The sequence below is a fragment of the Microtus pennsylvanicus genome, chromosome 9 (genome assembly GCF_037038515.1).
Source record: "Microtus pennsylvanicus isolate mMicPen1 chromosome 9, mMicPen1.hap1, whole genome shotgun sequence".
NCBI lineage: Eukaryota > Metazoa > Chordata > Mammalia > Rodentia > Cricetidae > Microtus > Microtus pennsylvanicus.
The window spans coordinates 57995161-58009602 of record NC_134587.1 but is presented as its reverse complement, the minus strand read 5'-3'; the positions used below and the strand labels follow the sequence as shown (position 1 = coordinate 58009602).

Genomic DNA, 14442 nt, shown 5'->3' with positions numbered 1-14442 from the left:
CCAAGTTCAGCACAGTAATTCCTGACAATGAAAATTAATTGAATTCTTATAACATGTGATAATTGAAAAGATAATAAAAGCTGGTGATTTGCTTTGAGATCCCTTTGGCAAGCCAAATAAAATGGCTCATTTTAATCACAATGGCACAGGATCATGATAAAAATCTTGGCTTCTTTTAAAAAGCTTAATTTGGTAAGTAGGGATGACCCCAGAAAATCTGCTTATCTCATTTAGTCTGCTATTTATGATTTTATTACACTTCTTCACTTAGTCTCTCTGTGTGTGAAGGTGTGTGGGGATGCATGAGTGTGTATGTGTGTAGCTATGCCACGGTGTGTGTGAAGATGTAAGATCAACTTGCCAAGGTTCGGTCTCTTCTACTGTGTGGGTGCTGGGGGCTGAACTAGGGTCGTAAGTTCTGGTGGTGAATAACCTCTACTCTGAACCACAAAACCAGCATACGCATAAAGCACTGAAAGGTAAATATGAGCATATTGATATAACTACATTTACAATTAGTTAATATACTTGAAGGATTTATCCAGTAAAATTTAATGTCTATAATGTATTCTTGAAGCTTCTTCATGATAAAAAAATATTGTATCATAAACAATTTTTAAAAATGTCAAAGCACCAAGTTCTTTTCATGTAGCAGGTTTGAAGTCCATGTGAATTTTAAAATAAATTTCACTTTGATATCAAATGTTATAGTGACACATGCTCTGAAAGTTTATAATCTGATGATTGTTTTGTCCTATCTTCCTCTGAACATATATGGATTGTAATAACACGGTCTCTGCAAATCTTTGATAGTTTGGTACTAGGAAAGCCACCAGGCACCCAGCATCTAGAGTCCCAGTCTTCACCACAGACTCATCTACACTACTGTCTCCAGGTAACTGGTGAGGAAGTTCAAGTGCAAGGATACAACAGCAATGTCACTAGGTTACATCAGCATGTCATGTAAAGCTGTAGGTCACACTGTGCTCTCCATGGTTACATCAGCATGTCATGTAAAGCTGTAGGTCACACTGTGCTCTCCATGGTTACATCAGCATGTCATGTAAAGCTGTAGCTCATACTATGCTCTCATGGCAGGTGTGTTTAGTAAATAATGCCTCATAAAGGGCTTTAATAATAAAATGATAAAGGAGCTATGCTGTGACCTGCAGGGAAAGCTCGATAGAAAAGCAGGTGGCTTCCCCAGGATGTGGCTCTGCCCCAATCCACTGCTGGCACAGTCCCTTGGCTTTTCTGAAAGTGTGCAGCAGTTCCATCTTAGCCTACGCACGGTCTCTGTGGCACAGATGATGGGGTATCAGGAGGGATGTTAAAGACGCGTCAATCCAGCGATGCACGAAAATTATCTACTATAATAGTTCAGTTGTAACTCATAGTCACGAGCCTCAAATTCACACTCACAGTACCTAGGATGTAGGCACCGCTTACTACCCCAGAACGACCTGAGGTATCAGGACTTTGGTTAATCGTCAAGGCATGTTCACCATCTCCCAAGGCATCCTCACAGAGTGCATGAAACTGCTTTCTTACATGGAGCTAAATTGTGTTCCTCTGTCATTTCCAGGCCTGGTCTTTTCTTACACACCAGATCACATGTTGATCAAATGTGAGACCCAGTAGGAAGCTCGGCAATACAGCCAATGATGTCTTATTCTGTTTTCTGTTGCTAACATAATACTGGAGGCAAGACAAGTCATTTAAAAAGAGGGTCACAAGCACAACATTTTGTAAGCCATAAGTCCACAAAGGCCCTAATGGATAATATTGCAATGTCAGAAGCTCACACAGGAGTGAACACCACAGGACAGACAAACCAGGATGCTAGAGATGGGAACAAGATGTATTTGCCCTTTTCCTACAGCCTGTGTTCATGGGAACTGACCCAGTCCTTCAGGATCTAGCCACCTACATGGCACCATCCTCCTCAAAGTCTGGCGAGTCTCCTCTACAGGTTCAGAATTGTAAGTGACCCTATAGGAGAGGGCAGGAATGTGAAAGATGAAATGGGAACTTGTGGCAGAATATTTGTTTAACTATGTAAGGATGGGTTGCATTTGTTTAACTATGCTAAGATGTGTTGCATTGGTTTAATTATACAAAGATGTGTTGCTGTTTTCCCTTGCCTGCCTAAGGCACCTGATTGGTCTAATTAAAAAGCTGAATGGCCAATAGTGAGCAAGGAGGTATAGATGGGACTTCCAGGCAGGTAGAGTAAGTAGGAGGAGGAATTTAGGCTCGGGGAAGAAAGAAAAAGAGACGACAAGAAGATGCCAGGGGCCGGCCAGCCAGCCATGGAGGAAGCAGGAAAGAAGAACACACAGAATGAAAGAAAGGTAAAAGCCGAGAGGCAAAGCATGCATGGCTAGTCACTGGTTAAATTAAGTTAAAACAGTTAGGAGGATAAACCTAAGCTAAGGCCAAGCAATTCATAACCAATAGGAAGTCTCATGTTTTTATTTGGGAGCTGGTTGGTGACCCAAAGAAAATTCTAACTACAGGAACTGAGAACAGAGTAACTTGAATCCTCTCAGGGAATCTGATTTGCTAGAACAAGATGGCAAGAATAATTTGATATTATCTTCCAACAAATTTTATGTCAAAACTCTAACTCAGTGGAACTCTTTGGCAACTCTGGAGGAGGGAATACAGGTTACATGAGACCATAAAAGTAGCTCCCAAGTCCAGTCTGACAGCTGTCCTTATTGGAAGGGACACGAGTCACCAAGCAGGAAATCCCTGGTGAGAGCTAGTCCGCTAGTCTATGAATCTGGGACCTCTAACTTCCAGAGTCAAAGGAAGTCATGATGCTTCTGTGTAAGCTTCTGTTTAAGCGTCCCAGACTGTGGTGTTTCGTCATGTCCGTCTAAGAGAACCACAGGCGCTGTGGGTTACAGAATACAGAATGGGAGAGAACTGTCCTGCCCAGACAAGAGAGAAGGAAGCATCGGGGACACCTGCAGAGATCTGAGGAGAGCAAGCCCAGGTAGGAGAGCCAAGACAAAACCAAGAAATGGCCAATAAGGTCGATGCTGTTTGAAGACAAATTAAATGGAGGCTAAAATATTTCCACGGGGCTTGAGAGATGGTTAAGGGGCACTAGATGTGTGTGCACAAAGCCCAGATTTCAACTCCTAATATCTATGGAGCAAGCCAGGAGCCCCGCAGACCCCTGGACTCCATTCCCCAGGGATCCACCGCCCCCTCCTGCGTGTGCACAGGCGTATCAACACACTCACATAGGAACGCACAACCAAGCAAATGAATAGGCAACAGAATGATTGACAATTTTCCTGAACTTAGCAACAAGTCTGGCACCGGTGGAACTCTAAAGACAAATCCTGAAAGAGGATCACTCTGGGGGCAGGGGTAAGAGGAGGAACCATAAGTACTTGACTTAGAGGGCTTTCTGGGTGTGTGGGGGCAACAAGAGGCAAGGCCGCATGGCTCTGCTTTCTTGTTACTTCAGAAAACACAACCCCTGCCACCATGGACATGGACTTAGACCTTGAATCATGCAGAGCTAAGGCAATGACAGTTGGGGAGGGCAGGTTTAACGCTGCAGGCAGGTGCTGTTTCAGACGTAAGCACTTACACGGTTCCACTCCTAGAAACCCCTCATATACAGACACAGCCCAGGACATGCTCTGCCAATATATCCCAGCCTGCATGTCCTGCACACACTGCACGGTTTCTCTGATCTTACAAATGGCACACCTCTGTCCTTCATGGAAAATATCTCATTTCTGCATGTCCTACAGGCCCTGGCAAAGGCCAACGCCGTCTGCGGATTGGCGGCTGAGCATGTCAGTCATCGGGCACTGCTGGCCTCTGACAGACTGAGCCTCTTGCCACAGATTGCCAGTCACCTTTTCTTCCTTTTCAGGTAGACTATTTGAGCACGATGAATCCTAACCTCTATGCTTACCTACTTGCAGGCAACACCATCTGAAACCTGATGGATCTGGTTTGAACGAGTGCGACAATTCAACTAAAGTATTTGCTTTTTTCCCATTTCAATGAAAACATAATCTGAGTGTGAGAAGTATTAGCTATCAGAGATGTCAGCTCTACCGTTAGTTACAACTACAGGTTTTACATAAGAAAAGGAACAAACCAGGCCACTGCCACCTTGAGAACAGCGACGGGGCAATTGAGAAGGAATCAGCACAGGCTGCCCTGGCGCACGTTTTTATCAACACCAGTGTATGGGTGGGAAGAGCTCTAACAGGAAAAACCTGGTTCTGGAACCCAGATCTTGAGGGCTGTACTTGATCTTAACTGTGTTGTGTACAGACTCTTCTTCCTGAGAGACTTAGGTTTAACTAACATGAAATTCTCACATACTGGATATTTGGGGTTTGAAGAAAACAGAAAGGATCAGCCCGCCTTTAAGGAGAGAATGGGAGAGAACATTCTTCATGAGGAGCCATTGTCATGGGCTGTGGTGTTCATTGTCCACATTCCAGAGTGGGCAGCACGCTGGAGCTGAGTGGGCTGAGGACAGCGTTCCCAGTGTGAAGGTCATCCCTTTGCGAGCTCTCAAATGTGCACCGGCAGCCTTTAGCTCAGCCCGGGACTCTTTGCTGCAAGGCAGAGACACAGAACAACAGCCTGCCCTCCAGAGTTCCTTCTCTGTGTGAGTGGCTGTGTCAGAGTCCCATGCTTCTGTGTGGACAGCATTCACACCCATGCCAATCACAGCCAGGCTGGGCAGCTGGTGGATCTACAAAGCTCCATCCACGGGGCTGCGATGCTTTCTGATAACAGGCACCAGCTGCTACATAATTGAAGGTGCCCAATCATGAGATATAAAACCATGAGAAGTCGGAGATTAAGATTAAGGGCATTTGCATTCTGATAGTTTCTGCGTGAAGTCATCTGACTTGGGCTGGCTCTGCTACCTGCCCACGGCTTTCCTTGGAAGATGCTCCACACAGCTTGCCTTTCAGCATCCTGGGATCTTCACTACGGTTTAGATGTCACTCTGACAGTTCCATACATTGCCCTCTCTGGATCTACTTACAGGAACGCCAATCTTACCACACGGTGTTTGTTCCCTACCCCAGCTTCAGCTCTCGCTAGAACTTTGGGTAGGAGTCTCCACGGCCAGGTATTTCTTGCATTTTTTTCCACTTCTGTAACCTCCCCCTTCTACACACACACATGGATGACACCAGGTCTTACACAAGCTGAGTATGGAGCTCAGTCCCCAGTAGACCATGACTTCATTGGCCTCAGAGTGTTTGGGCAGCTGAGCATGCTGCAATGAATCCTGGGAAACTACTTCCTAGAAGGCTCCACAAGCAGGGAGCCTAGAGGAACTGATATTTTAAGGGAGAGTTTCCAGAGCCTCTCATCTCCTTGCAGTCAAGATGGGCAGGATCCTGCATACCACAGCGATGCCCCCAGGGACTGTTTCCTAGTACCGTGAAGAGTAGTGGCTTCTTTTATTGGTGTTGCTCTCTTATGAAACCAAGCCTTCCTCAGCCCCTTCTTTGTACAGGCTTTTCTGACCAAATTTCAGTTTTGAATCTTTTGATTGTACTTTTCGTTTCCATTTCTCATTGAAAAGCAGGCTAAAAGCAGAGAGAACCTATGTCATAGCCTCAAGACTAAATGCCCTTGGTGTTTCTTCTCATAGATAAATTAGCCATTTATCCTTAAACATAGCCTGCCACAAAGTCTCAGGACATGGACAAAATACAGGCATGTTCTTCATGATAATTAGCATATCTGGCCTCCACCCAAGTCTGAAGAGTGTCTTTATATCCACCTAAAATCTAGTCAAAATAAATTTTAATGCCAATATTTCTGTTGGCATTCTGGCCTTCTGAGTTCTCATCAGAATTGTCTATCAAATTCATCTCAATATTCCAGGGTTTCTTTGATCCCCACAAGGCATAATTCCTGCGATTTTACTCCTTCTAGCTAGGCCCCACCTCCTGAAGGTTTCACCCTCAGGAGACCAAGCATCAAATCTACTACCCTGGTGGGAGAAAGGTCACATTCTGTCATGACACACTCCCAGGAAGGGGGAATTTCTCTCACACTAACACTTTGAAAAGTAGATTGCAAAAGTCACAAAAAAAGCAGAAAGGAAACTCAAGCATAAAAATACGTGAGCAGTGACGAAATTAATCGCGCAAAGACAAAAGGATTTCAATCAGGCATGCTTAAGAAGTTTCCATACCATAACCCAGGATTTTAAAAGGTGTCAAAGCCTTCTTGAACAAAAGGACCAAATCTGGCTGGACCACCATCCCCGGCATCAAGGCTGATGACAAAGCTTCACAGAAGACGGCATGCCACAGAATGGTGGCACGAAATAGACGTGGAGATTAACGGGGTGGGGCAGAGATCCCCCAAATAGACTCAGAACTCACGACCAACTGGGAAAGCGCTGTCTGCACACACCATGCAGGCAAACTGGACGCCAACATACTTCTGGAATGCCGAAACTCCACTCCGTCCCGAAACAAAATCAGAATTTCACAGAAACAAGCTTAAAATGAATGAAAGACCCATTGGGGTTGAAAGCACTCATCTAAGGCCACAAGTCTGTAGATAAAAGTAGCCTGTTAACAATTAGAGTATTTTGAGCCGCTCAGTGGTGGCACACACCTTTAATCCCAGCACTCAGGAGGCAGAGGCAGGTGGATCTCTGTGAGTTCGAGACTAGCCTGGTCTACAGGAGCTAGTTCCGGGACGGGCTCCAAAGCTACAGAGCAAACCTGTCTCGAAAAACCAAAAGAAAAAAAATTAGAGTATGTAACTATAAAAGAAGTCGCTTGCCTTTCAGATACTTAATTCTCTTTCAGGCAATATATACATCAACGGAGAGACTGATGACTACTCACGCCATATTTTGAAAGGACCACTGGTTTTTTTTCTTTAAAGCCATTCTTATCTCCCTAGACAACGACACACAAAAACAGACCACAAGAAGCCCCACGAGAAGCCCCACAGAGAAGGCGTACCCTCTTTGTCATGGTGGTGTATGATGGCGTCTTGAATCATGTCAGCAAGGCTGAAGCGGACCCTCTGGCTCTTCCCGGGCTTGGTTCTCCTCAGGAGCCCTTCCTGCTTCCGGAACACTTTTTCTCGCTCATAGTATGCTTTGATTTGCTCACAGCGCATGCGCTTCACCAGACGCTGACGCTGGCCCAGGGGAAGGGACTCCAGCAAGCACTGGTCAATTTCCATCTCATGGGATCGGAAAACGTTACATAGCTGGTAGCAACCTGAAAGAAAGGAGAGAGAAAAGTCACTAGATACGTCCTCACTTCCTGCCAGCAGTGTTGCCCACATTCAGACGCTATAGTGCCTTGGCCACGAGAATTCTAAGTTGCTTATACCATGCCTGATATTATAATGTGCCCCGCATTCCTGATACTACAAAATCTGCTGCATTCCTGATTCTGCAATGCCTAATACATTCCGGATTCTACAATGGCCACTGCATTCCTGATTCAGCAACGTCCACTGTATTCCCTGATTTTGCAACATTCACTGAATTTCTGATTCTGCAATGTCCCTTGCATTCTTGATTCTGCAATGTCTAATGCATTTTTGATTGTACAACATCCACTACCCTCCTGATTCTGCAGTGCCCACTTCATTTCTTATTCTGAAATGCTCACTGCATTCGTGATTCTGCAATGTCCCCTGCATTTCTGGTTCTGCAATGTTTCCTGCAGAGCAAGAATAACCCATCCCTTCTCCTCTTTGCTTGATGCACAAATGCAGCATGGCCTATTTTTCAAAACAGGAGAAACAGCGGACCAATACTCAATTTCTTAGCAATAAAACAAATAACAAAATTAGATACAAATATGAATTTTCCTTATGTACTTATGAACTCAGCCCATCCTTCACCATGTCTGTAAATCTATATAAAGGGCTCAAGTGTTTAGCCTTTACTCTCAATGGTGAATGAATACTAGGAACCAAACTTGAATTTGGGGACAAAATTTGCCATGTAGTTTCTGCGTCTCCTTCCCTGGGGAATCTTCACACCCACAAACACCAGGTACATTGATATGACTGTGTCCCTGTAACTCTTTCTGAACATCCCAATAAAGATTGGTCTTCCACTGTGTGTCACTCTAGCTGACATAGTGGAACGGGACATGTAGCATACGCTGTCCATTGTCCATGGTGTCCGTCATTATCCCCACTAACTTCTGGATGGCCCCTTTTCTCTAGTGACAGGCAGCATTCATTTCTAACAGACCTAACTATGGTTAAGTAAAAATACAGAGTTGGCATAGAAATGTATTTTTATTGTATCAAAATGATGGACAGAACAGTGGCCATCATCATCATCATCATCCTGTTAATATTGTGACCCACGAATGAAATCCTTCATTCTGCAATTCAGAGCAGTCACTTTATTTTTTTCATTGTGTCCTACAAAACCACCCCAACTACAGGGAACAACACTGCATAAACACATTTACCACATGGCTGAAACTCATGACTGAAAGAAAATTATTATATTATGAACTATCAAATCTGGCTCATTTAAGTGTCTAACTGTTCTTGTTTTTAAACACACTTTTTTTTCCTCATTTATTGACTTTGAGGACCGGGCTGGACGGAAACCTCTGCCAACACATGTGTATACAAACAATGGTCTGGAGCTGGAGAGATGGCTCAGAGGGTAAGAGCACTGATTGCTCTTCCAGAGGTCCTGAGTTCAACTCCCCCAATCAGTGGGGGTGGTTGTGTGTTGCCATGGCATGTATGTAGCAGCCAGAGGGCCATTTAATGGAGTTCATGTTCTCCTTCAGTCATGTGTGTTCTGGGACCCGAGCTGCACTATCAGGCTTGATGCTGTGGTGAGTCAAGCCAGATGACCTGAAACCTTTTTTCTTTTTTTAGCTTAAGGTTTTAAGACAGGATCTAGTCTAAACTAGCCAGGAACTGTGCTATGTACCCCAAGATGGCCTCATGTTTATGATCCTCCTGTTTCAGCTTTTAGAGTAATAGAGTTACAGGCCCATTACAGTTATATTGTGACCATGCCCAAATAGATGCTCTTTTCTTCATGTATGTGTGCCCAAAGTCTTAAACAAGTGAAAAATGTTCTATACAAGCACAAAGTGTGGCTGGTTTTATGCTCCCCGAAGAAAATAAACTCCCATGCTCACATGCACTCACACGCAAACACACTCGCATACACACACTCACAGGCCCTCACGTGCTCACATGCACAAGGCTCTCACGTACACACACACACACACACACACACACTCACAGGCCCGCACGTGCTCACATGCACAAGGCTCTCACACGTACACACACATACACACACACACACACACACTCACAGGCCTGCACACATATACATACTCACAGGCCCGCACGTGCTCACATGCACAAGGCTCTCACACGTTCACACACACACACAGGCCCGCACACATATACACACTCACAGGCCCGCACGTGCTCACATGCACAAGGCTCTCACATGTACACACACACACACACACTCACAGGCCCGCACACATATACACACTCACAGGCCCGCACGTGCTCACATGCACAAGGCTCTCACACGTACACACACACACACACACACACTCACAGGCCCGCACACATATACACACTCACAGGCCCGCACGTGCTCACATGCACAAGGCTCTCACACGTACACACACACACACACACACTCACACTCACAGGCCCGCACATGCTCACATACACAAGGCTCTCACACGTACACACACATACACACACACACACACACACTCACAGGCCCGCACGTGCTCACATACACAAGGCTCTCACACGTACACACACATACACACACACACACACACACACTCACAGGCCCGCACGTGCTCACATACACAAGGCTCTCACACGTACACACACACACACACACACACACACTCACAGGCCCGCACATGCTCACATACACAAGGCTCTCACATGTACACACACACACACACACTCACAGGCCTGCACACATATACACACTCACAGGCCCGCACGTGCTCACATGCACAAGGCTCTCACACGTTCACACACACACACACACACACACACACACACTCACAGGCCCGCACACATATACACACTCACAGGCCCGCACGTGCTCACATGCACTCACACGCAAACACACTCGCATACACACACTCACAGGCTCTCACACGTATACACACACACACACTCACTTTGGTATCTGTATCAGTAATTCCTCCCTGAATACTTACTCTTAGCATCCATTGTTACAAAATCAGAGACTTTTTGTGTCTTTTGTTTTGTTTTGTTTTTTTCCGGCATAGAAAAAGGCAGTGAAACAAAGGAACAATGAGGATTTCCAAAGACAAGAGCACAATCACCTCTACATCCTCCCCAGCTGTGAGTATGCAATGAAGACCGGAAGTCTTTAGAGACTGAGATTTCAGCATCTTTGTAATCAAGTTACAGGGATATGCCCTTCCTTACAGAACAACAACAACAAAAAAAAATAGAAATTACATTTCAGCAAGATGTGCACATTGCGATCTGAGGAGGTCTGGAGATCGAGGCCCACAGCCTCTCTCCTAATTCTTTTCTGAAAGTTGGAGACATGAAATATTTAAATAAGCTTTAAGGGTTTGAATTAAGCTGAAGAAAATCAATGACGTTTTACAACTCACTGTTTTTCAAATGTCTCTCAACTTCAAATTTCTTTTAGCTTATAAATTTATGCACCTAGAGGATATTTCTTGGGCTCCCATCCAATTATTTCCACCTAGTCCAGTAAAGGAATCTGATAAAGGCTTTCTCGTTTTAAACAGAAATGAAAATGAAACAAACATGCATAAATTTACCATGCGATCTATATTTTCGTACCTGCTTTGCTCTGAGAATATCTCTTTAATAACTGATTACTTGGTCTTGACATACAGCCGGATGGTACGCACTGAAAATATTTTACACTCTGGCCTTTGTTTCTGGGTGGCAAAAGCCTGAATATTGTTTCCCAGATGTCTGTTTCTAGTTCATCTTCCATGGAACTAACCTTGCTGGGGTTGTCCTGTGTACTTTGTCCTGTGTTCAGATGTCCCCTACAAAGACTCCCCCAGCCAAAGCTCTTTTTGAAGACTTGCATGTCACAGAGCATGCTGGCCGGTCAGAACAGTCAGGGTCAAGTCTGCTCCACCCAGCCCAATGACCTGCAGCCCCACGTCATTTCAGACTCACACTCAACTGCGTCCTGGTTGGGACAGTCCCTTGGAAGTCTACTCCTACAAATTACACAAGAAGGAGCCGATGGCAAGATGCAAGTGCAGAGCCAACAGAGGCTCCGTCTCCTCAGACACTCTCTCTGAAAGGCCTCCTCCGGAGAAGTCAGGTCCTGGAAGGTCAGAGCCCCCTCCTGACAGTCGCTCAGGGCAGGCCCTACCATGGCTCTCAATGCTCCTGATATGGTAAATCCCCAGAGTAGACAACTGGCTATCAAGATTGGGAGATAGGAACTTTCACTCTGCAGAGTAGATGGGGCTTTGTGGTTAAAATGGTATCCAAGAAACATGAACTCCTGGCTTCTTCGTGTTGCAGCTCCTGGAGGTTTTCTTCAGATTCTTATGCAATGGAAAAAAATTTAGACCCTCTGTCTCCAATATACTTGTTTGAGCCCCAAATACCAAATAACCCTAACTCTGAATCTACTTGAATATAATTTTCCTTCGTCAACATCCTCAACTCCAGTTCAGACTCAGCTCAAGACAAGGTATTTACTAAGCAAACTTCTCAGTGTCCAGGCTGTCCGAGCACAGGGTCTCAGCGTCAGCGTTCCCTGATCTTTTAGAACAAGATATTTCGTCTGAGCCCTGAAGCAACATCTGTGTGAACAAAGGCTTGTTTCAGATGCTACACCAAAGACATGAGTCTCTACTCCTTCCTCTTCAAGGCTCTTCATTATAACTCAAAACTATATGTTCAAATGTATCATTCTCACAGTTATAAGTAAGAAAGTGTGACTATTTTATCATGTTTCTGAGTCTTAAAAACAAACATTTAAACTATTTTGATATAAAATGTTTCTTTCCCTAAACTGAACTGAGACAACATTGTAAGTCACATTTAATTTTAATGCCTGATGCTTACTCAGTCTTGTTCTAGCATAAATATATTAGGATGAAAATATATTAGGATAAAATAAAATTATAATTTGTGTTTGTCAGAATAGGAAGAGACTTTGAAGTTGAAATGATTCCCATGGCTACTCACATCAATTTGTAGGAACTTTCCAATGAAGAAAGTCTTCAAGCTCAGTTCGCAAACCAAGAGCGGAAGGGCAGAGGGTAAGGAGCAGCGTTCGTGTGCCCATCACGAGGGCACTGGTTGTCCCAGAGCTCATTTATTACATGCCGTGTTCCTCATCTCCCAGCCCCGCACTCCCCCAGGCAGGCTTGTGTAAAACACCAGTTTATCCTCACACTTACACAGGATAATAGTGTGGTGGGGAAGGTTGGTGAAGATTTAAAAGCTTACCCTCTACCGCCCATCCTGCCCACTGAAGGTCTCTGTGAACTTGTGCCTGTTCATACTGTCACGCTAGAACACACCTTCTACCTGCTTCCTATTCACAATGTGGAACGAGCCATTTGCCTCTGACATAGATAGAACAGTCAGTCACCTTTCCTGACAGTCTGCCTCCCTTGGAAAACTCCTTTGCCCTGCCACTCCGTGTGGTTCTAGTTCTTACCAGCAGGAAGCTTGCCCTGTGCAGCTGCCGGTCAGGACTGAAAACTGATGTCAGCTGAGTCCATCATAAAGGCTCAACACTGGGTAGGGGCCAGGACTACCTCTAGGCCGTTGTCCTAGTTCAGACAGGACCCTGCTCTGGGGTCTGACCGATAAAAATAACATTTGGAAGATTTATTTTATGGGCACATCTTGCCTTAAGATCACCCCACTTAGACAAAGACATTTGATAGCAAAGCCCATGTCTTCTGAGATACAGAGAGAGGCAGACGGAGAAGGGAAAAGAACAATTCTAAAGTTACAGTCTCAGATTACCAGCACCTGCAGTACCTGAAGGCAAAATCACTCAGTTTTAGACTTTCCAGGAATCCAGAGTGGAGAGCCAGTAATTCTGTTCTGTATATAAGCCACTAGGTATGATTTTCCTGTTGATGGACAGAAGTGACTCATGTAGAAGATTATCTAGTGATGGTCCAGGGCACACCCTTCACCTACAGCTGGTCATAGTCACACTCATAGTAGACGATTTATCTATTTTTATATATTATTTGTTCTGCCTGCCTGCATGCCTGCGTGCATGCATGTATGTATGTGCAGCACACGTATGCAGTGCCCACAAAAGCCAGAAGAAGGAATCAGAACCCCTGAAGCTGGAGTTACAGACAGTTGTGGAGTGCCATGCGGTGCTGGGATACCAACCGAATGCTCTGAAAAAGCAGCCAATGCTCTCAACCACTGGAGCATCTCTCCAGCTCCCTCCCTCTCTCTTTTTAAAATTACATGCTTTATTTAGTGTTCGTGGTGTTTATTTGGTGTCTATTTATTGTGTGGTGGTCAGAGGATAGCCTGTGGCAGTTGGTTCTCTCCTTCTATTGTGTCAGTTCCAGGGATCAAACTCAGGTGGTGAGGCTTGGCAGCCTTCACCCAAGAGCATCTCACTAGCCTCTCTCTTGTCCTGTTGCCATGGACATACATCTCACAGAATCACTAAAGATAAAATTATATAGAATATGACATATGCATTACATTAGTCAGTTTTAAATGACACTTTCAGGTTTCAACTAGTTTCTTATTTCCTGTTCAATATGTATCTTCCATAAGACAGGATGCCAAATACCCGCCAATCAATCAACTGCTATTAAGCCAACTATTGACAGAATTGCCTTCTGTGCTCTTGGCTATAGACTAAGGCCTGGAAAGTCAAAGTCCCTGCTTCCGAAGGTATCACAGTACTGAGACTCACATGCGTATGAAAAGGGGAGTGGAAGAGAAGTCAGTGAACTGTGTTCACCACACTACCACATGCCAACATCACCCACTCAGACCCTGAGAACTCGGGAGCCAGTTCCCAGAGCACAGTGCTAAGCCTGGCCCTCCTTAGGCCCTATGAGCCTGTGGAACTCAATCCTTGCATTTAACATCTCTGTCTTCTGAGTGTGTCTGAATATGTGTGTGAAGCAGTGGTCTCTGTAATTATTCTCTAATCACTAAGAGAATGCTGTATCTTTTCTTTTCATTCTTGTATGTATGTATTATATGTATGCATACATATGTATGTTTGTATGTGTGGGTGTCAGCGTGGGCATGGATGTGTCAAGAAGGCCGCATGAAGTCAGAGGACAACTTCGGGTGCCAGTCCCTACCTTCCACCTTGTTTAAGATAAAATAATAGGTCTGCTATTATTTACCCTAAGTATGCCAGTCTAGCCATGCTATGGA

The 14442-nt window shown here is 44.8% G+C and overlaps 1 protein-coding gene across 2 annotated transcripts in view; it reads right to left on the bottom strand.

The window, feature by feature from the left end:
• Myo16 (myosin XVI) overlaps positions 1-14442 on the bottom strand; it is a 418849-nt gene that overhangs the window by 311071 nt on the left and 93336 nt on the right. For both annotated transcript variants that reach the window (XM_075986134.1, XM_075986133.1), the window contains exon 2: positions 6999-7262. In XM_075986134.1, coding sequence (XP_075842249.1) covers positions 6999-7224 — 226 coding nt within the window. In that variant the 5' untranslated portion in view covers positions 7225-7262. The remainder of the gene's footprint in view (positions 1-6998; positions 7263-14442) is intronic.